We start from the raw sequence: 25,209 nt of genomic DNA on the forward strand, positions 1-25,209 counted from the left end.
CAGGAGACAGACAGAGACAGACGTGGACTCAGGCAGAGATGGAGAGAGGGAGAGAAAAGAGGAACAGAGAGGGTGCTAAAAGCAACTGGAGATTCTTTGCAAAGACTTAAGATGCAATAAATAATTTACAGGGCACATGAGGTTTAATTGATATAAAAAGATTTCAAAAATGGTCCTCGAGCTCAACACACGGAAAAGCGTAAACACACATCCAAGATGGGCAAATACAGTGAACAAAGCAGTACATCTTTTAGACATTGCATGTTTGATAAAATGTTTTTTTTATTGATATTAAAAATGAAAGTACATGAATTGTGCATTTCGGACGTTCTAGCGTGCAGAGGTTAAATCAATAAAATACACACAGGCTGAGTGAGCTACTGACACAGAAAAAGTTGCCATTGCTCGGCAATATATCTCTTCATATTCAGCGAAAAGAAGTGGTTGTCTTTCACGCCATTCATAAGAACACTAGAGTAGCCTGTTTGAACATTACAATAGTGAATGAATGCAGTCCTAGCAGGAAAATATAGAATAAAATAGAAAATATAATAATAATAATAATAATATTAACAATAATATAATAATAATAATCATAATCATAATTGCACTGCCTGCTTTGTTGCACAACTGAAGTAGAATATAATTAGAGACAGGACGCAGCCTTGATAATTGAGATCTCTCTGACAGAAATAAGAAGTATTGGCTTGACTATTCACCACAGCAGGGCGAGTATCCATTAAGTCTCCGTTTCATGGATGATGCATGACACAATAGAGGAGGAAACTATGATGTGGCACAGAATTATCTTGTTTCTGACATGGGCTTCAGTGGTTTGTCACAGAGAGCTGTATCATTGTGGCCAGGTATGGATAACAACCTCAGCTGCCCATCCAAAACAAGATTATCACTTACACTCAGCAACTACTCCACTTCTCCCTTGGAGAGCATAGATTGTTTTTGTTTTGTTTTTTTCCTGAGTGCTTCAGAAATGTTTCAGCGTGATAGCCCTTCATCAAATGCATAATGGATGGATGATTGGAAGATTGTTGAGTGGGGGGGTGAACGGCAGGCTAACTCTGCCCCCTCCCCCCTCGCCATGCAAATACAGATACATACTGTTGATGCATAAGATCACGGGCATTGTCTTCTACAGAGAAAAGAGGACAGACGGACAGACGGACAGACAGACAGACAGATAGATGAGAACAGTGAGGTGATTTGACGATATGCTCTCTGCTTGATAGACAGTGACCTTGAGGTGACCTTTGATGGTTACTAGCATCATTAGCAACATCATTACCTTCAATTAAGGCATTGACACAATGACTTGTGTAGGTCACACGTACGCTAAACCCTAAACCTACAACTGACCGGACATTTGCGGCCTCGTGACCCAGACCAACACGCGACAGTGGCACTGGCACATAGGCAAGATGCTCCTTAGAAGACCATAGGACACCATGCACAATTACAAAGACATGATTTAATGAAGGACTGATCATTCCCCTGCCATCAATACTAAAGTGGCTTCAAAACATAGTGGGTTTGAGTACAATCAATGTTGAACAGTTATTTTTCCAATAATAAAGTCACTCATTGACGCTTTCCTTTTTTCACAGATAACCCTGACAGGCTTCTGGAAATCCATGCAGATCAGCAAATTCAGAGTATGTGCCTATTTCTGTGACATAACATGCCTAAGCAATCCAGGCTATGCTGCTGTTAAAATATTAAAGTAACTATGGCAAACGAAAAAGGAAAAAAAAAAAAGACATTATTTTTGGTACAAAGCATCTACAAAAAAGCCTTACAACTCCAATTGGAAAACAGAGATCATACAAAATAAAACCGTCAGTTGAGCATCAGTGCTACGTATATTATTTGGACCAATTTTTCAAATATATTTTATAACAAAATAAATAATGCCTTTATACAGTGCCCTTATTTGTATTTCAACAAACAAACAAAAAAGCTTGGCGGCTCATTACGCAAGATACAGCTCAGACTAAAGGAAAATAACACAACGTCCCTGGAAACTAATTATATATCTATATTTATATTTATATTTATATATATATATATAGATGTATATATATATATTCAAGTATTTGTTTTCAGGCAAAAGCATGTGAATACTACTGATATACAATAAAAATAAAATGTTAGTTGACATTATTGCTGTTTTTTTCCCTTTGAATTGAAATTTTGTGCCTTTCTTTAGAACTGTAAAATAACATCATAACAATAACCATGGAAACAAACAAAAAAAAAAAGCCTAACTTGGAAAAACAGGAATGTCACGGTACCAGAAACTGACGGGGTTTTCCTTTTTTTTCATTGAAACATTGATATGAAAAGAAAACAGAAAAAAAGACAAAATAAAATATAATCATCGTTATCCCACTTGCTCTTTGTCCATGCCATGTTACTTCCTGTCAGAGCAGTCTGCAAAGCCATGGCAAACAGGAAGTACTGTCCCAGAACTGTAGTACTGTCCAATCCAGGCGGTCCGCAGTGTCCCATATGTGTCCCCACACTGCTCCCTGTGTCTGGCAGCCTCAGAGGGACAGGAGGAACAGGGACTGGGTCTCAGGTCCCCCTTGCCGCTTACGCCAGCAAGCTAGTGATGAGCAGCCTAGATGAGCCTCGATGCCAACACAGCCCATATCTTCTCTCAGTGACACATCCCCCTTGACATTGCCACTGCCAGGAGCTCCCCCATATCCTTTATTTTCCTTTTTTTTTAAAAAGTCACACTTTCCTTAAAACGGAAAGTTTTAATATTCATTCAAAGAAAAAAAAACGTGCTTTTCAACCTCTTCTTTGAGTCCATTCCCAAAGCTAGCACCATGTCATTTTTTTAAGCTACACGTTCATTGTTCATAAAAAAATAGTGCCATTTTTTTCTTTACTTTGACGTAATCCGTGGCAATGTGCAATTTTGCAGACTCTTTTCTGCTTTTTGTTTGTGATCAAAAGGTGCTGGAACAGGAATCTAATTTTACAAAATAATTCCTTACAGTGTGGAAGTCCCTTTATAGGTAGAGGTGCAAACTAATAAGAAAAAGAACTAACACAGATTTTCTTTTTGCCTCAGGAAAAATTATGTGGAATGGATTCTTTCATGCAAGCTGCTCTTCACTTTCAGTCGTCTTCCACAAGGACAAAAAAAAAAAAAAAAAAACATTCCGCTGGGTGTCCTCTTGACACTTGCAAACCACAGATCTCTTTCATCTTCTTTTCTCCTTTCCCGTTTCTCTTCTGCTTAAGGATCCACCTGAATTGCATTCAGCCGAATTGTTAACTTTTTGTTCATCATTTGTATTTGTGCCTTTTGTGTCAGTGACTGAAAGAGAGAGGGAGCGAAAGAGTTCAGACAGGAAGAATGTGAAGGCATGTTTGTGTGCCGGAGGAGGACGGGTGGGGTTGAGAGGGGCGTTAGAAAAGGGCCAGGGGGGTCAAGAAGTAGTGGATGAGAGCAGGGGGAGGGATTGGTGGGCTCGGACAGGGCAGGGGAGGTCAAAGAGGACTGCCACAGAAATGACGTCAGAGACAAAGCTATAATCCCCTAGTCTTTTTTTCTCCCTCCAAACTCTTGTCTGTGCAAAGGGCTGGCAGTGGGCTCATTTGTGGTTGACATAGTTGTCCGTGGCGAGCAAGACGGGAGGCAGTTTGCTGGGCAGGCTGATCAGGGGCCTGTGGAAGATTGCCTGCTCCTGGGCTTTGATCTTCTCCGCCTGCCTTCGAAACTTTTTGGCCCTCAGGATGGCGGGGACACCCCTCCGGAGCCGCTGGGCCGCCTTCCTCTGCCACACCTCGTATTTGGAATACTTCACGGTCACATGCGGCTTCCTTGGGACTTCCTATTGTGGCGTGCAGGCGAAAATAGAGGAAAAGGGGAAAAGAGGGAGTCAGTTCATTAGAAGTGATAAGACACTGTGCAAGTGCTTATTACAATGGAGGAAAGCCTTGTTTATTTTGTGAAAACATTCAGTCATTGTTGGGCCAGTCAAATGGAAATCAAATGTCATTCTTATAGTGCCGAGCGCCATAACAGCCTCGCCTTGCCTCCGATTTGCCCTTGTTTTGGTTTCCTTGACTGAGAGGAGCTGTCAACAAGTGCTCAGTTCAGCCTCTTACAATACTGTCAAAGGGAAGGGCGGTCACTCGCCTCATATACATATGAGGGGCACGCCGTCGTTCACACAACGACCAGCTGAACTGACTAACCTCCAGAGACCGAATGAAACAATACATACGCACGTTGACTTCTATTCTTCTGTGCACAGCAAACTCTTGCTCTAAACAGCAGTAGGTGTTGTGCTGAGCAACGGGGATTGAGACAAAGTGGGAGTGGTAGCAGCGGAGCTAGAATTTATGCGTGAGTAGCCAGTGCTCCATATGAATGGCTTGTTTTGGTCCTGCCACTTGAGGAGTGTTTATCCCCCTTCATTCACTCCAGGCCTGCTCAATAGCCTCAGAACAGCTGGCCCTCAGAGCAGGCTGTACCCATCAACTCTCTCTGCCCAGACAAACTAGGGACATGTCCCAACTAATTCCCCTGCAGCCTCTTTTTTTTTTTGCATTTCACACAGAAGGTACATTATTTTCCTTCAAACATTTGCAGTATCTATTTAATTCCTTTGTTTACATCACTTGCCGCTGATACTGACAAGTCAAAGCAGAAACACTATTAACATCTTTCCAGTCTTGTCTAAAGGAAGGTTGAAGGGATTTTAAGAGATCTGGAAAGCAGCCACAGCTCGGTCTTGTGACCGCAATGAAAAGACCAGCAACACTTTGACGGTTCCCTGCATGTTTGCAACATATTTCAGAGAAGCTCTGCTGGCCAGGTCAGGTGTTTTTGACCGCACGGATCAAAATGCATGCCAGTTTGGGAGAGCTTGCTGTTCCGTGACTAATAATCACACACTTAGAACACACTGTTTTGTTACGGACCAGCAGTCTCCACCATCTCACGACTTTCTCTCTCTCTCTCTCTCTCTCTCTCTCTCACACACACACACGCACACACACACACACACGCACACACACACAGTCTAAGTCTCTGAGTACGACTTTTCCTGAATATTATGTGCTGTAACTGTCTTGATGTTTTCCACTACGGTCAGCACTTTGCATGGAAGGTAACTGCTTACCAATGACCATTTAACAAGATAAACCTGTCTTTGCGTGGGTTTCAGTCTGTACTCTGTGTCAGGGACATAGGGGCAAGCCCCAGAGATGAATGGAGGTGCAAGAGATGAGAGGACAGATAGAGAATTAGCAGTGTTTCCCATACTGGTGTGTTGTTGTTGTTGGTGAGACGTACCTGTTTTAGTGCGGGCATCACGGGTATGACCTGTAGAGAAGTGGCCGACACGTCCCTTTCAGACTTTGCGGGTTTGGCACAGTACTGCTCCAGCAGGTTGAGGTCACAGCTACGGAAACAACACTCCTCTACGATCCCACGGTTCTGGGGGCGCCGGTTGTTTCCCCTGCTGGTTGGCCTACCTGAGGAGGGGCACAATGAGCGATGAAGAATGGCCGTGAGGAGAGTGAGGTTCAAGCCAGACAACACAATGCTGGCATCAGTAATGAATCCATGTTGTTTGTACAGGATTACTTCAACAATCATAGCATAGTCCAAGGAGCAAAGAGGATAAAAGGAAATCTATGACCAACTGCAACAAATCTTTCTGTTTGTAGAGGGTAATCTGATTAGGCCTATCTGGAAGTCCTTTAATGAGTGAATACACATGTAAACACCCTGTGCTGCAGACACCAAAAGAGAGTGATGGACACTGACAGCTAAGCTCTCAGACAGACCTGTGGGTGAGCAAATACATAAAATGGAAACTCTTATATGACCTTGTCTTTTGTCAAGTCAGCAGAGATAAAGAGGATGAGGAGAGAGAGGAGAGGAGAGGAGAGGAGGGGCAGAGAGGTAGAGAAAACAGGAGGAAAGGGATCATTGCAGAGAGAGAGAGAGAGAGAGAGAGAGAGAGAGAGAGAGAGAGAGAGGGTGTGTGAGGGTCAAAACAAAGGTGACGTGAGAGAGAAAGGTACAGAAGAATAAGGTGGAGGGGTGGAGGGTTAGCATGTTGCACAGGGGAACACTATCCGCAGCCAATAAAGGCCTTGTTTGAAGTCTTGCGCCCAACAGAGTGCTGCAGAAATCTCATGAGAGGTTTGATTGCAGGAAGAGGAACATGAGAGAGAAAGACAGGGTGATCCAGGGGGGAGGAGAAGGCGAAGAGGAGGAGGGAGCACATCTACGCTGGCCTGAATTGGATAATGATTTTTCTGATTGGAAAGACGCTTCTGTGGCAAGCAGCACACGAATGTCAAAGGTGAAAAGCAGTGGGTGGGACCATCACTAACATCTGATCGAGGGAAAATAAATAAAAACAGCAGAGTTTGCTCTTCAGCACAGGCTCCATATCTGAGGAAGGTGAAGTTCTGTGTGTCGCAAACACTGCAGACTGTGCAAACAGAAGCTTATCCATTTGAGGATTAACAGCCACAACACATTCGCATAATGCTTTATAGCTATTTCCATCATCTCTGCAGTGGAAGCAGTGATCAGAATTGATGTTAATGATCCGTCCTCTCAACCTGACATCAAAAACACCCCCCACCCCACCCCCCTCCGACTCATCAGTGTGATCGCCTGGCCTGGGAACACTGGTGAGGTGACTGGTATGCCTCTTGGGGTGCTATTACTTTACTGGTAAACAAGCGGCCCATTGTGTCGGGCTGAGTCGTGTGTGCCTTCACAGCTCGCCGGCCTTTCATATGCAATGAGAGGTATGGGCTGTAGGCAGCATGCGCAAACTCAGCAGAGTAGCCTGGACGAGGTCCTGAGACACACAGCTGGCTATAATCTCTCTCTCTTTCTGACTCTCATTCTGTGTGTGTGTGTGTGTGTGTGTGTGTGTGTGTGTGTGTGTGAGTGAGTGAGTGAGTGAGAAAGAAAAATACCAAACACGCATACCGCGCAGCCACAGAACGAGCGATAGTCTCAGCTATCCAAACAGATGTGTGTGCGAATGAACAACAGAGAGACTCGACAGAGGGAAAAACGCGACATTTAGGCAGCCCATTGTGAAAACTTGTAAGGGTTGGAAACCTACTGAAATAGAAGCCTCTGTCTTCGCAGACAAACTGCAGCGCATCCACCAGCTCTCCCCCACACAGCGTCTCTGCCGAGGCTATTTCCACAACGTAGAACGTCAGGGCCAGTGCAAAGAGCAGCGCGCGACTGGACGAAGACATCCTCTTGACCTGCAGACAAAAACACACATTGCACAGTGAAGCATCTGGCGAGCAAATGCACGCACACATTTCAGAAGTGATGCCAAAAATATATATATATATATATATATATATATATATTTTTTTTTTTTTTTTTCCAAAAAGCACTCTTTACGCATTCGCCTGCGCAAGATGTAGCACTTCCAGCGTTAAGTGCAGTTTCTATGCATTGATGAGCTGACCTACTAACTCAGAAAAAGCCCATTGCGTGAGAGAAATGATGCCAAATGTGCACACACTCCCCCACCGGACTGTTATCAGCCGCTGTCACCGTGTCGCACCTGAGAGAAGTGCTTATTCTGGAGGAAAATGTAGACGGTATCTCTGGCTTTCGCGCTCTTACACAACTCTCCAGAAGTTGCAAGACCGGCTGCTCGATAGTTAACTATCTGAAAAGCCAGACTCAGCATATATTTTCCCCTTGCTCACCCTGTGATGAGCTCACTGACCCTCAGACCTACCGCCCCCTATCTGCCGACAGAAAGACCAGCTGTTTGCTCCGAGTCCAGAGAACGGCGCACCATCCAGACGAGAGAAGAATAAAAATAAATAAATAAACAAACAAATAAATACCTCCCAACTCCTTATCTTCTACTCTATCAGGTAACCTGTTGCACAAATGCTTCGAATCCCCAGTCGCTCTCCGAGTCATGTATGCATCTTGAACTTTCTCAGTTGCATGCAATTAAAAAAGATGTCCGGTCGCTCATATTGCGCACACATAACCACACAAAAAATGATGCGATCAGTGCATCTGCTCAGCCCGAAGCGGTTCTCTCACTTTAAAGCCAAAGAAAGATCGCCAGAGGTCTTTCAATACCCGCACAGCTCAACCGGAGAGTGTACAACTATTTGCTCCCTCTGGTTACCTTCATTCTGCTGCTCTGCGTTCTCCGGCAGGTGTGGCAAAGTGAGTGGTGTCCGTGTCTTTGCTGGGTCTCCATGTCAGATGGCAGTAGTCAAAACGTTGGGGTTTATTTGGTTGGAAAGATTGCAGGTGAGTTAGTTTCCCAGTTGGTGCGGCTATAGAGATGATGTGTGAGAGGCTGTCCCAAAGACCAGGCGACAGGCAAAACTTCTCAGGGAAAAGAATTATATACCGAAACACGCCCCTTACACCCACACCCCACCCCCTCGCTCCTCCTCTTCACGGCTGGTAAAAAAAAAAAAAAAAAAAAAAAAAGTCCAGAGACGTTTTATGGAAAAGTGCTTAAAGGGAGAAAAGGCAAAAAGAAAAAGAGAGGGAGAGAGTGAGAGTCACAAAATATGGAACAATTCCATAGGCATTTTCCACGTTTACGCACTGTAACCTACAATCACAATGTTTACACACAGGACGCAGACTGAACAAGAATAGACGTAATTCCTCAGACTCCAAGAAAAATGTCAATGTCTCCGCCCTGCTGTAATTAAGATTACCATTCAGAGTGGAAGAAGTGTGGCCACGGGCTTCGGCTTTCCTCCCACTCAGGTGTAGTGTAGTAGTAGTAGTCACTGGGGTCAAGCGTGTCTGGGAGAGGAGTGGAGGTTGATTGCTGTGGTGCTCCTGCCCTAAAGTGAGGTTGGTACAGGAGGAGGAGGAGGAGGAGGAGGAGGAGGATGCAGCCAGCCGCTGCTGCAGAAACATGAAGCGTCAAAGCCCTTGGTCAATGCAAATGCTGCGTCATATGAAGAGGCAAGAGGAAGTTATGAAGAAAATGATGACATGTGGTTGCTTACAAACTAAGATTTAATACTGATCACAAAGCTAATCAATGCGTTCAGGCAGTGACTGTTAAAAGTCCTGCAGAGAAGCCTCATCCAGATGTTGCACACGCAGCCTCACAATTGACTAAAGAGGCTCAAAAATGCGATTTTACATATGAGTTAGCTCTTTTATTTGTCTTTCTAAAACTGTATGAGGGTGCCCTTACGTAAGTGTTGTCTCTGCAGAAGTTAAGGCTCTGGACGTGTCTTCAGACTGGGACTGACACCTAGTGGTCCAGGTAGTGAACCTCCGTTTGTTTGTCTCGCAGCTCTCAGCAGGTTGGAGGAGCCAAGGGCCTGATTTACAACCTCTTACCTGCCCATCAGCAGCTCTGTCCGGACAAACTCCCAAAGGTTTGTCCTTTCAAACTGAATCTGCATTGTTTCATGGTGTCACAAATATTCAAGGACAGCACTTTTCCCAAGTGTCCCAAATAACATATACAAAGTGGAACCAGTTGTTGAAGGTCAGCTTGTACCATTAATTTACTTGTCTGTACTATTCATATAAGCGGTCACGCAACACGATTTTTTAATGCTAATAAATACTGTATTTGATTTGCAAGGCTGTATTTCTAAAACTGTTTTCCATCTACTTCTCCAGGAGTTCATTTTGACATCCAAACATCTATTAGCTTGTTTTTAACATCTCATAATGTCGCAAAATAGCCCATCGTGATTGAAGGCAGGAGGAGAGCATTAAGATGATTGATTCCTTAAGACTCAGTAATCTGCTGTGATTTTAAGATCAGGCAGGTAGGCCTGCTGGACTGCCCCCTCTTGTGGCCGACAGATGCAACTCTACTGCGCAGCTGAGCGTCATTAAATGTTGGTCAGTGTTTGTCTGGTCAGACATGAGCTGAACACACACACACACACACACACACACACACACACACACACACACACACACACACACACACACACACGTATTTTTACATGATGTAAACATGACAGAAAAATGTTCATTTGCAATTCTTTATTATTTGAGTAATCAACAGTACAGCATGACATGGAAAGTTTTTTTTATTTTATTTTATTATGCATTTACACTGTAAGACAAAAACTACATAAAACCAATCAGCAAATTTATACTCAAATACTGAATTCACATGTCTGGAAAATAAAGCCTTTAACACAGCAGAGATTTTTTTCTAAATAAAATAAATTTGATTTAAATATACACTTTAATCTTCATTATACCATTATATTTCTTTGATTTTAAAATAATTATACATACCCACTTAGTTATCTTTTAATACATTCATCATCACAGTTCCCTTGGATTTTGGTTCAGATTTTAACATATTTCTCAAAGAAAACATTTTGCTTTAAAATCATGAATGACCCAGTCGGTAAAACCTCATCATTTCACAAATGGATGCAAACCCAGCCAGATGTTTGGAAACTTTGCCTGCACTGTGTATTGAGGTTTTAACTGGTTGCAACCTCGTCGACCAACCACCCAGCGGCAAACAAGCAACGACTCAGCAGAAACAGCATCATACTGGAGGTACAGCACATAAAGAAGAACACATTGGTCTTGTCACACATCGCAGAGCGTAGCAGAGAGGAAGCAAACAACAGCAGGGTGGTCACAGACTCGGGGCATCATCATGACAAAACACTCAGGGCATCTGTCAGCATCTTAAGCTCATCCTTCACCCCCTCCAGGCCTCCTTGGATCTTCAGCGGGTTGTCCAGCACCTCCACGCTGCTGGTGAATGGATCGAACCTCACCGAGAAGGGACGCTTGATACTGGCCACATACCTCCTTGTCAAAGATATCAAAAAACACGAAAAACAAACAAACAACAAGGTCAGACGTAATGAATTCAAAGGTGAGGTTGTCTTTCAACTCTTCATGAATGCATGTGTTACAGCTGCCCTGTTCCAAAAACCCAAATTACTTCACTTGACCAGAGGAAACTTTCCTTTAATTGACCAGTAAAAGTTCCCCAAGCTGTAATTTGCCTTGTTGTTTATGCATATATACACTAGGCAGAGACTGGAATATCCTGTTTGTATCAGCCCCACTGTAAAGATATTCATAATGTACTCTCGTTCATATTTACTACGTTTTTACAAACATTCCCATGCTGATATTTTCTCATCCAGTGTGGCAGAGATGTCATGGGCTGTATTCTACTGGAGACCAGATACTGTCAAAACACTCACTAAAGCTACTTGTTTTGCAGGGCAACATTTGATCTGTCTGCCAAAAAAAACTCCAGCGTTTTGCCTTGGTAAGAAAGGCTACATTAGTAACAGCTGTCTTCTGGCTGCTATGGTTGACCTACAAAAGTTTGTGGCCTCAGGGGTTGACTGGCTGTTCTCTGACCTTGTCCTCACATAACCCCTCTCTGCCTTTGTTTATTTCTTCCTCTCTCTGTTTCTGGATGGTCTGGTGTGTTTGCATGCTTGGTCCGGTACCTGAATTTCTCCTTGGCATCTGAAAAACTCTCAGAAATAAAGTAGACAGGCTGGTACGTCTGGTCTTGATAGGGCTGCAGTGCAGCGGCCTCTGGATCGAACTCCCTTGTCTCTGGTTCATCAGACAGTGAGTGCTGCATTAAAGTTAAAAGAGAAAACAACGGAGAATTAGCTGACGGCTGAGCTGGCTGTGATTGTTGCATTTAATTCAAGGAAAGTGTAAAACATTAAGCAGAGGTCAGCAAAAACATGCTGGAACACACCACAAGCTCTCCATAGGAGGAGAGTAGTCCAGCGCCGTAAGCCTTCACCTCACCATTCTGTTTACATAAGCCATACTCGACGGTGAACCAGTATAACTGACAGGAGAAACACAAAGAGAGTGGCAGAGAAAAAGAAGGTGGACAGTCAATTCATTATTTATATGTCACATTTTAGATAAGGGACTACTACAAAAATGATGAGGGAGGGAGGTGGGCTTGAAAAAGGGGGAGGGTTGTGTGTTTTTCTTTTGGCTGAAGGGAGGAATTTTTATATTGTTTCACCTTTTTCATGTGAGATTTACTGGAAAAACTATGATCTGAATGGTTCAATCAAAATATGACGTCCCTCATTAAAAGGTGCACCCCTTTTTCACGGACCAACAAAAATAAAGAGAAGAATACTCATCTGTTGTTAGATTTTTTCTGACTTTTTGTCATTTTTGCATTCCAAACATGCAATTTTGGGCTACATAAAGATTATTGCCCATTTGCATATTATGCCTGAAATTGGGGATAAGTCAACTTATCAGTGGGCGTGTTCTTATATTTTTTTATGTCACAGTGAGGGTTCAAAGCAAATACTGATGACCCTTGGGAGGGTCTTGCTTTTTAAGAAGTTAAATATAAGGTTCACCCCAATTCTAACACCTCAGCCATTATTATACTCTCCCTAAGTACTGTTGGCATTACTTACTGTGGATAGTTTCTCAATATCTTCATCCGAAGCCCCAAGTGATGCCAGACCAAGGTTCTGCAGCAAATAATCAGTAAATTGTCACCAAAACATAATAGGACAGCATGGGAAATAATAATCTGCAGATATGTGCAAGCCTCTCATCTCACCTGAGAAAACTGGGCAAAAGTGCGGTCGGCCAGCATGGGGACGTGGCCCAACAGCTCATGGACACAGTCACTGAAGACAAAAACAAGGAAAGATTCAGCTGGGACCATATTTGATCCAAATTGAAAAGCCCTGCACAGATACATCTAACTAAACACAGACTTTGTGATCACAATTCAATCCGGTTGCATTACAAAACAATGGTTACTGAGTGAAAAACAATTCTGTGCCCAGTGTGAAACGAGAGAAGTGAAGACAGAATTTCATTTTCTTACAAGACTGCCCAAAAAATAGCTCAAGTTTGTCCCAAAAATCCAGACTTTATTTTGTCCCTGAAGAAGTGAGCTTATTTAAATTGAAAAGTGGGAACTTGGACAAAAATGTAACCACTTCTATATGCTGTTGGATCACTGTCTGAGTGAACTTTTAGTTACTGCAACAAATGGATTGTCGTTTATTTTTCTAAATCAAAGAGTATTTCTCACTTGATCAACATTTGCTAACTGGTTCTTTCATCCTAATTTTCTTCATATGTTCATTGTATTTATTTTATACTGTCACGTTGTTTGTGTGTAACATGTTTTTGATTAAAATCATACTCCAATATAGTTTCACGAAGCTGAGTCGGCTGAGTGAGAAAGGAGGGGAGACTGGTGGAGTTTCACTCAACATTCTGAAGACTCAGTGGCAATGGTGGAAGTGTGTGGTGGTGGACTAGTGGACTTGGTGTGAGGAGCAAAGCAAGAGGAGTCCAAGTGGTACTCACGGTTCTGGAGAGTGCATAGGAGAGGAGGCGTGTCGGATGTACTGGGTGCACTGGAACACCCGGAATGCCAAACTGGCCAGGAAATCTCTGGCTGAGAGCAGACCTGCCACTGGACGCAGCATGAAACCTGTGCGCTCTGTGTGTTTGTGTGTGTGTGTGTGTGCGTGTGTGTGTGTGTGTGTGTGTGTGTGTGTGTGTGTGTTCAGGAAATGGGAGATAAAGAGAAAGAGAGAGAATCAAGCCCTGGGTTGACAGACAGTGTACTCACATAAGATTTGCTCCATTGTGGATGTTTCATCCTTTCTTCTTCGGTCTTTACCTTTGAGGAAGCGTGACACGTCCTCCAACTGGGGGATGTTGTCTGAACTGTACCCACAATGCCTTTCCAGCAGATGGAAGGCCTCAAGGTATTCACTGCAGGCATGGGTGGCATACAAGTCCCTCAGAGTTGAGTAGACTTCCCTCCTAATTAGAGATATAATTACATAATAATTCAGATATTGTCTTTCAATCAAAAACAGTAAATATTAAAATTTGGAGCTATTCATTTATCTTGCATTACACTGTATTTTGTATTCTCCTGTTTAGTCTGTTTTCTTAAATGAACATATTTTGTTTTATGATGGCATTGATGAAGAGCTCAAAGACAACCTCAGCTTTGTGTTCTTGGGTGATACTTTTTTTTTTCCCCAAAGTCTTCACATCTTTCACTGTGCTGTGTGATGAGGGTTGTGGCCTCTGTGGATTGGACAATGTTCCTGTGCATCCTGCATGATGCTTGATCTACTTTGGATCCGAGGACTTTAGAGGCCAGGTATTCCTCAAGCTGTTCCTGAGCAATTTTTGCAGTGCCTCCTTCACACATAGTTACTATAATATCCTTAAAGTAATAGCCACATGAAGGCCAGGACCCAAAGTTTCCCAGCAGAGAGCTGCATTGTCACAAGATGGTCAATGTTTTTCACTTCATCTGTCAGTGGTTTTAATGTTTTAGCTGGACACTGTACATCTTTTCTTTTGGCTAAAACTGAAACAAGCAAAACAAGCGAAATCAATGATACAAGCGAAAAACCAATTAGTTGTAAAGTATTCCTGTCAAACCATTTGTTCCCAGCTCCCTGATATATTTTGTGCTCAGGCAAGCTCAAGCTGCCACGTCTTTGATACCACCCTCCATCTGTAACTAATTCGCCAAAATAAAGGACACATCCAGCTGTCTGAGAAAGGAGACAGCACTGACTCAGTGGGTGGTGAACGGACTCAACAATCTTCTGAAACAGCATGAAGGTCAAACTGCTTGTTTGAAAACCAAGTAGCAATTTGTATTCAGTGTAAATTCTGATTTCATGCTTCAGCGTTCACATGCGCACAGGGCTGTAGTGGGGGACAAACGCATCTAAACACTGTGTACATACCTTTAAAATGACAAAATAGCGTTTACTCACCTTTTTATGATGGTTTACTCACTTAGCTTGATTATTATTAGTCATAGCTTGATTTTTTAAACTTTGAGTCAAATTCAACTCTGCTTGCTGAACATTTACTGGCATAATATGACAGAACACAACCTCACGTTGCCCCCTCCTCTAAAGTGTCACCTGGAACTCCCCCCCCCCCCCCCCCCCCCTCTCCTCTAACTCAAGTGCAATTAGAGGCAGGAAACTGAAGGCAAGATTGAGAGTTTTATTCTCTTGGCAAAAAAAAAAAACGGGGGTTGTATTGACTATGTAACACGTGAAGACAATGATAAGACAATTGGCTGAAGTTCCCGCTGGTAGAAACCTCAACTCTGCTATCCACAGTGACGAAAGAGAGCACTCTGGATAGTTCCCTTGCTGCTCCCAGCAGCAGAATCAGCACCTTGGAGAGCACTGCGGCGCCTTGATGAATATCTTCTGACGATGCAGTGGCTCTTGCGGCGCTTGAACTCTTGTATCAGTTGCTTGTCCAAAATGTCCCGCAAGGAAACCCAACTCCCACGGACCATAATCCTCTCTGTACACTAGATATTGCACTCGTCCCCTCACCAAGTGAGACTCCAACATGCATTGCACAGTAAAAGCCGGCCGCCCACCCACCAGGCGGGTTGGAGGAGGAGGTCGGAGGACTGGTGGGAGTACTGGAGGAAACAGGCTTAAGCAGCGAAACATGAAACTTTCATGGATGATGCAAGGTGTAAATGAAAAGAAACAGAGTTTACGCTCCTCTCCACCTCAAATGGTCCAACCAATGGGGACATAAGTGTGGATGACGACTGAGGGGAATTGTGGGCATATTCAGGTCACAGCAGTTGAGAGCTCCATGTGGAAACCAGACGACCGGCTCGTTAAGGCCCCCAGCAGTGAACAGAGTGCTCTCTAGAACCCAGAGACAAGCTGCAGCCCCCTGTCAGACATATTACGCCTGGGAAGTCCATGTAAACAAAACACATGTTCCAAACTAATGAGGCTGTCTTCATGGCAGATGGTAATTTGGACAGTGCAATGAAACAGTTTTAGAAAATCTGTCCACTATGACAAGGATTTCACTTCTTTTGAGTGGGCGAAACCAGTGATAGAGCCCATGTGGAAAAAGTGGAACCAGGGGCATAATTCCATAAAGCGAGGGTGGACAAGTTCAGGGGGGAGCTGTTCGGAGCCACGTGGTACATGCCACAATGAAGGCCTTCATATCTTTACACATGGATGGCCACCACACTGCTGTCTCAGGAATTACAGTGTTCATCCCCTGGATGTCCTATCAGGTGGGAGGAGTGTCCCCATTTGAGAACTCGAACACACAGAACAAGGAACACAACTTTCCACCACATCTGGTTCAACATGTTGTGCCTCTCTTCTCTGAGAAAAGACCGCCCATGGGACTGGCGCAACCACAGGGTGGTATCTTTAGAGCCTGGCAAATAGGTAAGGTCAATTCAAAGTGAAAGAGTTCACAAGCTTCGCTACTTGGATGGAGGCAAGAGTCTTATGATCAGTTAAGACCACAAATGGATGTTTAGCCCCCTCCAGCCAGTGATGCCATTCTTCAAGGGCCTCCTTACCGCCAGGAGCTTGTGGATGCCAATGTTATAAGTCTCAGCTGGGGTAAAGCATGTGGAGAAGGTGCAGTGATTGAATTTTTTTTATCACTGGTGGGGCGCTGGGACAGAACAGCTCAGATTCCAACATCAGACACATCCACCTCTTCAATGAAAGACAGTGAAGGGTCAGAGTAAGTAACAATTAAAGCTACGGTGGAATGGCAAAATAACTCATTACTCAACTACTTCACTGGTCCATGCACAAGATGTGAAACACTTGTGGGTGACAGCATTTATGGGAGCCACTATGGAACTTTAGTTTCTGATGAAACGGCGATAAAAGTTGGCAATTCCCATAAAACGTTGCAACCAATGTGTCATGGCCATCATTTTACTTGTATCCACCCAGATGTTTTCTGGGGAGCTTATGTATTATGTAGAAGTTATGATCCAGGAGCCTCTTAAGAACATGACAGGCCACGGTCTGGCAGAGCAAGAGAATGTCATCCAGATACTTAAACTTAAAATGTCCCAGCACATCTCGTAGGACATCATTCACAAGTGCCTGGAAACAGCTGAAGCATTAGCCAAGCCAAAGGGCATGGTCAAATACTCATAATGTCCACTGTGTGTGTTAAAAAACTTTTCATTTCACCTATCTTGCTTCTCCACACAACATCATACGCATTGCACAAATCTGGTTTGGAGAAGATGTCCATGCCACAGAGGTGTACAAAAGCAGAGACAGGTAGAAGAGTGAGCCACACTGCATGCAGTGTCCAGAGAAGGCTGAAAACTTACGTGAGGCCCAGTTAATAAGGGGATTGTGGTGAGTGAGACAAGAGAGATCCAAAACTAAGGGGGAAATGTGAAGATTCAATGAGGTGAAAAGGAATTATCTCTTGATGTTTGCCTTCAAAAACTAATTAAAGTGATAGGGTCCAAAGATCAACATTACCAGAACCCAGGGGACAGGCATCCAAGGTGGATAACCTGGGAGATGAGGGAAGACATCAGAGAAACTTGATCGATCAGAATCCCTCTACCTGTGACGAATCTCTTCTTTTGCATGTCTTGGGCACGTGGAGGTGTTCTCCAATACCCCCTGATCAACAGAAGTTGCAGGACCTCCTAGTTCCTGCCAATCTCTACTACTAAAGTGTCAAACTCTATGGCCACTGTCCCTTGTTTCTGACGCAGGGCATGGAAGCGTTTACCAGGCTCTCGGCCAAGACTGGCTGATCCACAACCCTGCACAGTTTGCTAGAAAATGTGGCAAAGGCTCCACACTTAACAAGCACTCCCACACTGCAGTAACTCAAGTCAAGGCACGTGGTGGGCAGGGAGATAGTGATGTGGATCTGGATGACTTGGCCTTGAATGCTAGGTCACAGCCACAGGTCAAGTCCTTGACTTCCTGGCATATTTATCAGAAATTGCCAGACTGATCTCAGTCCTGCTTGATATCTTAAGCTAGGTCAGGGGTGCAGACGCAGAAGCCGTCTCTGGAGGCAGATCCGTGTGTCCGCTCCACCCTGAGCTACTATGCTGTGGAGGTCAGCGCAGCCAGCTGTTAGGTGCTCAGTCTTGAAGCTTTCCCTTCAGAGAGAACGCAGAGTACGACGTTTTGCGAGTGCAGCCAACAAGGCTATTTAACTAAAGAAAACAACAAAGAGAACGAAGATAGAACTTACACATCAAATAAGATTCAGGATTCAAAAAACAGCAGCACGATCAGCTACTTGGAGAGCACCACAGGAGACAAAACTGTCATTATATCATAACATCACCTTTCTAATGCTCTGCTTGGTGCCAGACTTTAGTGCCAGTTCTATTGAAGCCTATGGTAGATGCATGAAGAAGGACACTAAAACCTGTCATATCTACATTGTATGACTTTTGATGAAGAAATGCCTCTACCAAATGAAAGAACACACTTCAGAGACTACTGAATGATTTTTGTGCACATTTGTTCATTTGCTGTTGATCTCCCAAATAGTATCTAAAGTTCATTATCGGCATATTCCACAGTGCTCATTGAGTCAAATTAATATATTAATTCATATATTAATATATGAATGAAAAAGGAAGCATTAGCAACACTGACAACACTTGAATTGTCATCTCAGCTGTGAGAGCTAACGTTAGGTCCTATGTGAAAAATGACAGCAGAGAGAAACAGTCTTGCAGTTTGTGAGTTCCAGGTGTACGAGTGAAAGCAACAGCTCTAGGTGTGCAGCCATGTGAGTGACTGCAGTCAAGACAGCTGCGGTCTGGATTTTGATGCACATTAATTCATGCTGTGACAGGTGCTTGGAATGACCTAAAAGGATGCGGAAAGACTTAGAAAAATCGTTTCATATGCCTTTATTTTTCTTTGAAACCTGTCTGAGTACCAATACTTGTTTCAGTGCCAATACAACTTTTTCCAACACAGTGTTTCAATGCCAATGTTTCCTTTTTCAGCTCAAGTTTTGTTTTCAATGCCAAATTTGATTTTCAGTGTCAAAATTTAAATCGACTGTTCTAGTCCCATATCCTAATGCCCTGTCAAAAAAATTTACATTACATTAAATAATGTTAGTTAACAGGCTCTGGGTTAATTTAGTTAGCATATTATCACAGTGTAACTGACTTTCTACCTAATCTTAGTCTGTTACTATATGCATAGGAAGCTCCTGTCCATTATAAATTAAAGGTAACATTAACATAATTTGCAAATAAATTATTGAATTAATCATTTTGATCAAACAAAATGTACCTTGAAAACATGCCAAACAAGCTAAATAAAAACACACCAGAATACCAGTGCCTCCATCACCCAGTTTGGTAACTGGACAGATGAAGGACTGGTCTGTCCATTCACCACGAACGCTAACTGCATACATGCTACACACGCTAATAACCCCTCCTTCATTTATATTTTAGCTTATATATTTTAACTTATATTTATTCATTCTACATAAAAAAACACTGCTAGAGGTAAATGAAAAGTGGCTGTGCTTGTTTCAGTTGTATCAGTTAGTCAGATTATCACATACATGTCCAACATAAGTTATTATTGAGTGAGAAGCTTGATGAACTCAATCAGCAATTAATTTGCGAGACACAGAGGACCCAGGCTACCTATCTGACTCCATGTCCAATGACGCTGGCTGAACTTTGGCTTCTCATTGTCTCAATGAACGAGAGGCAGGCAATAATCAACACGGACAGACAACTGTGGACAGATGCAATCGTTTTGACAGTGGACATTAGAAATCCAATCAATGAAGCACTGCACAACTAAATTTTGATTGTTGATTATTTAGTTATAATGTATTGTATGCCGCATCTGTACACCAAAGATGTACCCACAACAACAACATCAACTACTACTACTACTACTACTACTACTACTACTACTACAATATAGGGGGGATTTAGAGGGATATAAGATTTGTTTTCAGTGGTTCTGGTCTCTCATCTAGTCTTATATATGGATGACTGAATTTTGCAGTTTATCCACTTTTTTCTAATGAAATGAGACATTTTTTTAGCACTGCAGCAGCCCGGCATGCACATATATTACCAGCATTTTAAAACTCTTACCATGTGCCAATCTCCTCCTCTGTGTATTCCACTTTGGGAATCGACTCCCCACTGAGGACAAACATATGTACAGATGTATCAGGAATAATCCAGTATTAGGCTTTTTTATGGATGTCTGTGCAGTAGTCAGACAAAGATTATATCTCACTGTCTGTATCTGAAGGCGATGTCTCCAATCATTTTCCTCCTCTCTCTGTAAGCAGGGTCTGTGAAGCCCTATTCAAAATCAAATATATCAAACACTGATCACATTCCCTGTATCACGACATACTGGTCCAACAACATAACCAGCCTTGTAATGAGGACTGTCTTTCGTCATACATGGTACTGGAAAAGTCATTACTTACAGGATGATCTTGATCCAAGTCTGGATCAAATTTTGTAACCAGATGATGACATTTGTCCAAATCTGCTATTTTCTTTGGGAACCAGTGAACTAGCGGAGAAAAAAGGGAACAAAAGGCCAAATTCAGCTGAGTTTGTGAGTACATGTGCAAAATACTGATTATGTTTCAAATAAATTTTATGAAAGCAGCAAAAGGGTGTTACATTTGACTTCTTTGGTGGTTTTAACGTCCTCTGCATTCCTCTTGATGGAGCTGATAAGAGTACTGACATCTGAGAGGTGCACCTCACAGCGAACAAAGTACTCCAGGCCCTCCAGGCTGTCTTTGACCTTCCGGCATGGTCGGGTCTCCAAATGGTGAATCTTAGCTTCAAATGTCTGAAATACAGTAAGCACATTGAAATGTAACTGCTACAGCAGAGTGACAAAGGTGGGGAGCAAATATGCAGCAGTGGTATTTGATATGAAGGGTTGTATTCTGGATGAAGTTCACAAAAGAATGAAATGTGTTTCTTGGACTGAAAAGAGGATGGAGCTTAGTCTGATATGGTTTATAGCCACACGACAAAGAAAAAAAAAATGTATATGATAGCAAGCTAAACACTCTCTTCTTCTCTAAAATCATGCATTGTGACCCTGAGATGCACTTCATCTGTGAATAAATGATGTATGGGATATAACATGTTTATCTTCCAAAATCTTTTTGGTACCATTTTCTAATAAGGCACCCGTTTTTATGACAAGGATTTCACCTCCCTCCCACCCGTTTTTATAATGTGTATCTAAAAAGTTTAGAATTGGTTAATAAATCTTTTACTAAAGCTTTTCAGATCAGTTATGAGTCATTGATAGGAACATCTTTTTGGCTGTGAGAAATGCCTTTGACTGCAGACGATCTGAACCAAAAACCATTTAACTTGTTAAGATTTTAATTGCAGACTCAGTTTGGTAAATAAATGAATATACATCTATAACAGCATTTTTTCCAAGTACACAAGAAAAACAACAGGTGGGATTTTTCACAACCTACCAAAAATGAGGTCTTATTAATCATTTACCACTGTTTTATAAACCACCAATGGTATATGAACCATTAATTAAGCCACGAGCAAGAGCTTATAAACTCTTTAGGCTTACTATCAAAGAATGACACTCCCACTCCCTCCTTTTTTTTGTTGCCAAATTTCGCTCTCAAATACACTGATTTAAAAATGATTGTTACTTACCTCAAAAACTTTGAGTGTCCGCGACAGTACTGGTGTCTTGGAGTTTCGTAGCGTGAAGAAGATGTTGAGCAGCGCTTTTCCGTCGTCCTCCTCAAACACTATCTGCTCACTGGCCTCCGCAGCCTCTGCCGCTGCGGCGGCGGCTTCTCGCTCCTTGCGCGCGTCCTCGATCAAGCTTTGACGCCTACCGACGAATCTTGGAGACTGTTTCAAAAGAGCAATGAAAGTCTTGCGTACTGAAGATGTTTTGATTTAAACCACCGTCACAGCACAGACACGACAAACGGAGCAAGGTAACTGCTGGGGATTTCTCACCTTTGGGGTATCTGTTTGGGTATTTGATGGGAGCGCTTGACATCTCCAAACCAGAACAGAAGTGCAGTCAAAGTAAACCTAGGACATAGCCCGAGTAGCTGCTACAGCAGACATTTAGCGGATTTAAGTGGTTTATTCTACATTTAAGTCTACATGCTTTTTTTCTATAGAGATGTGTTCTCGTGCGCATCAGCCATCGCTGCGTTATGGTCACCCCGCCAAGACCTCTGCGCGCAATCCCACCTGTTTAAGCGGCCCTTAAAATACATCTTACACATATAACTGGGAGCACAATTTGTGAATGTCAATTATCTTCAATTTAAAAAATAAAAAAGATAAAATAAATAGATAAATAAATAAGCTTTATGGTGTAAACTTACCGTGATGGAGTCAGACCTCTCCAGCTCGGATGCTGCCCTGCGGATGCTCTTTGTGGAGGACGTGGAGCTGCTTGAATGAGGCATCTTTAGGCGTAGAAGTCTTCTGTATTGTCTTAACGTGTCAAAGTGTGACTGAAGTGACAGTGTAGCTGAGGTGCTCTTCAGACCTCTGCGGCTGTGCTGTGCGCCCAGAGCTTTTCTCTTTCTGTTTTTTTGAACAGCTTCCCTCTTTTATGGGGTAATTTGTATGCAGTTTCTGACGTCAAACACGCTAATCCCGTTCCAATCAATCAATCCGCAGAATTTATCTGACACAGCCCAACTTGGAGCCGTCTACATACAGTATATGTGACCTTTTGTGAAGCCACACACAGATAGGATTTAAGTTGAAACAGCGAGGATTTTCCAAATGTTTGGCACAATTTTCAATGCTCCTTAAAACATGCAACAATTTCAAGGTATTAGTTATGATTCATACATTTTATTTTTGATTGAAAAGTAAGGGTGCAAGTTCTTGATACTATTTCATCTTTATTTGATTAACATTTACAGAAATAAGGGGAAGTAGTGTGGTTGCACCCACCAGCTGGATATCTTTAAACAATAATCAAAGCTTTGACCCCAGGGCTTTACATAAAGGTTAGACCAGAGAAAAGTCAACTGTGGAAAATTAAGTCACTTTATCAGCTCAATCGAATCTCCACAGCTCTTCACAAATTAGATTTGATTGTGAACCCCCCACCCCCAACACACACACACACGCACACGCGCACACACACACGCACACACACACACACACACACACACACACACACACACACAAGGAAAGAGAGAACAACACGTTGTTTTCCTGCCTCGGCCATTCTGTCCATTTCTTACCTCAGCAACAACCACATCAAGTGAATTTGTACCGCTTTTGGCTGACTAGTTTGGTGCTTAACATTATTGTGAAGTGATGTACGGTGCCCACAGGTGAGCAGAGGTAAAAGGATTATCTGTGGACCTCTGGCCACATGCTGCCACAGCAGTAACCAGGGCCCCAGCGTGACTCTTCCCCCAAACCTGAACACACAGGCTGAAAATGCTAAAGAGCACTGATGTCGCCTCAGGCACAGTCAGTGGCAGTACCGTCCTTTATTGGCGGGCGATAAAATAAGTATGAAGACAGAAAGATAAAGCAAACAGACAATACCACCTTTATATCTTGTTTAAGCCTATTTTCTGCATGGAAACAGAGAAACTGGTGTAGCTTTAGAAGTGAAGCTTTGCTGTGTTTTTTCTTTTGTCTTGACCCTTTTTTTAAGTGGTATGACATAAAACTGAACAACAGGCAGAAGCCTGACATTTACAGAGATAGGAACAATTATCAGTGTTATGGTTGGTTCCATTCATGTCTTTCAAATTTATAATTTTTTTAAAGCAATCATAGATCTTACAAATGAGCCCTCTGGTTGATGTAGACGATAAGGAAGATTCAGATTACTTGCTGTCACAATAATTGACAAATTACTGAGGTTCCCCCAAGAAAGACATGTTAAAATAGCCAGGAAGCATTTGCCATTTAAAAGACATCTGTGACTAAATGATAGCATCCATTTGCAACAAAACTGAGTAACTTTACTGAGTCCAGGAAATAAAAGAATACGCAAAATAACTGTAACCGCAAGAGGCTTGATGATCGTACAGAAGCAGAGGTTTATTGAAGTTCAACCAGGTTTTGTGTGCCTGAAGAAGAACAGCAAAGCCACAGGCTGAATCAGGACCGAGATAAACTGATACCGCTCCTTCACCTCCTTCCAAATGTCTGCTTTCCTGTGTCAGCCCACTTTATCGAGACCATAGCCTATTACTGGTCATTTGAACTCACCCACAGAGAAAGCTTCTCTGATCTTGCCTGCCTTTCTCTTGTATTGCTACCAGTGCCGAAGAAAACAAAGCTCAGATGTACCGTATGTAGTACTTTCATCCCTTAATGGTAAAAGCTGTGTTGGAAGAAGTGCTTGGATCATTTGCTTCTGTGAAAGAATCAGTGCAACAGTGAAGACATACTGCATTACAAGTAAAAGTACTGCACTTCCTTCTTAAGTAAAAATACCTCAGTATTATCAGCAAAATGTAAGTAATATATCAAACATTAAAATCACCCTTTCTACCCTTTTTCTCAATTCATGGACAACTGAAACATGACAAGGAGCCACAACTAAGCTCTTTTTGTGAGGGGTCACAAACTGGAAAGGTTTAATTTTTAGCAATGTGTTGTAAAAAATATCTTATGATCTAAAATATTCAATTGAAAAATAATTAGTAATTCATAATTATTAGGAGTAAGTAGTCTAGTGTCATGGATAAATACACGTTGATAAAACTTCCAGTATAAAGCTTGATTTTCCACCTCTCATATACGGACTTAATAGAAGGAAAAGCAAGATTCTACTTGAAATGCAAACGTTCTGTTATTGTGAACTAAAAGATGATGCTACATTTTGTAGGGGGCCTACAGAAAATCCATGTAGAAAATTGTGAATGTGAATTACCTCCACAAATGATCGGATTTCAAGGTTTAGCAGATCGTGACATACACCCTCTACTCGACTTGGCTGCAGAGGGGTTGCGTAGTCCTTTCTGGCTCTACGTGATGAGGCTGACTCACTATCATCACTGAGTCGACCCTCATCATTGCTTATACAAGGTATCGAGGCTACCTTTTGTTAGAAATTTTGCACTTGAAGAGGCAATATCTCTATGCCACCCATCCCTCTGTGTTTATCCAATTCCACCTTCTTTTCTGGAAGTGTTGGACGTGTCCATAAATGACATCAGAATGATAATTATTACAATTATGTATTGATTCAGCGGCAGCATTGTGGCATTGTGAGTGTCAGCTTTTCCCTGCATAATTGTGGGACTTCAGACGGGCTAATTGCAGCTAACGCGACCAGCTGGGCTATTATTCATCATCCTCC

The 25,209-nt window shown here is 42.6% G+C and overlaps 2 protein-coding genes across 3 annotated transcripts; both read right to left on the reverse strand.

The window, feature by feature from the left end:
• Positions 1-264: 264 nt before the first annotated feature.
• igf2b (insulin-like growth factor 2b) lies at positions 265-8,432 on the reverse strand. 2 transcript variants are annotated; one of them, XM_076733078.1, is made up of 4 exons: positions 8,190-8,432; positions 7,140-7,290; positions 5,336-5,517; positions 265-3,866 (listed from the first exon to the last, which is right to left on the reverse strand). In XM_076733078.1, the coding sequence occupies exons 1-4, from the start codon at positions 8,262-8,264 to the stop codon at positions 3,627-3,629; spliced, it is 648 nt and encodes a 215-aa protein (XP_076589193.1). In that variant the 5' UTR covers positions 8,265-8,432; the 3' UTR covers positions 265-3,626. The 2 variants fall into 2 exon arrangements, with proteins under 2 accessions (XP_076589193.1, XP_076589194.1); XM_076733079.1 differs by having other exon boundaries at positions 5,336-5,513; positions 7,136-7,290; positions 8,190-8,427.
• A 1,600-nt stretch (positions 8,433-10,032) lies between these two features.
• th (tyrosine hydroxylase) lies at positions 10,033-22,446 on the reverse strand. The gene is made up of 13 exons (XM_076732945.1): positions 22,247-22,446; positions 21,552-21,755; positions 20,529-20,703; positions 20,327-20,415; positions 20,128-20,195; positions 19,980-20,030; positions 13,689-13,834; positions 13,370-13,505; positions 12,606-12,675; positions 12,457-12,513; positions 11,763-11,858; positions 11,500-11,633; positions 10,033-10,840 (listed from the first exon to the last, which is right to left on the reverse strand). The coding sequence occupies exons 1-13, from the start codon at positions 22,328-22,330 to the stop codon at positions 10,681-10,683; spliced, it is 1,470 nt and encodes a 489-aa protein (XP_076589060.1). The 5' UTR covers positions 22,331-22,446; the 3' UTR covers positions 10,033-10,680.
• Between the last annotated feature and the right edge of the window lie 2,763 nt (positions 22,447-25,209).

This window comes from Chaetodon auriga, chromosome 6, assembly GCF_051107435.1.
Source record: "Chaetodon auriga isolate fChaAug3 chromosome 6, fChaAug3.hap1, whole genome shotgun sequence".
Taxonomy (NCBI): Eukaryota; Metazoa; Chordata; class Actinopteri; order Chaetodontiformes; family Chaetodontidae; genus Chaetodon; species Chaetodon auriga.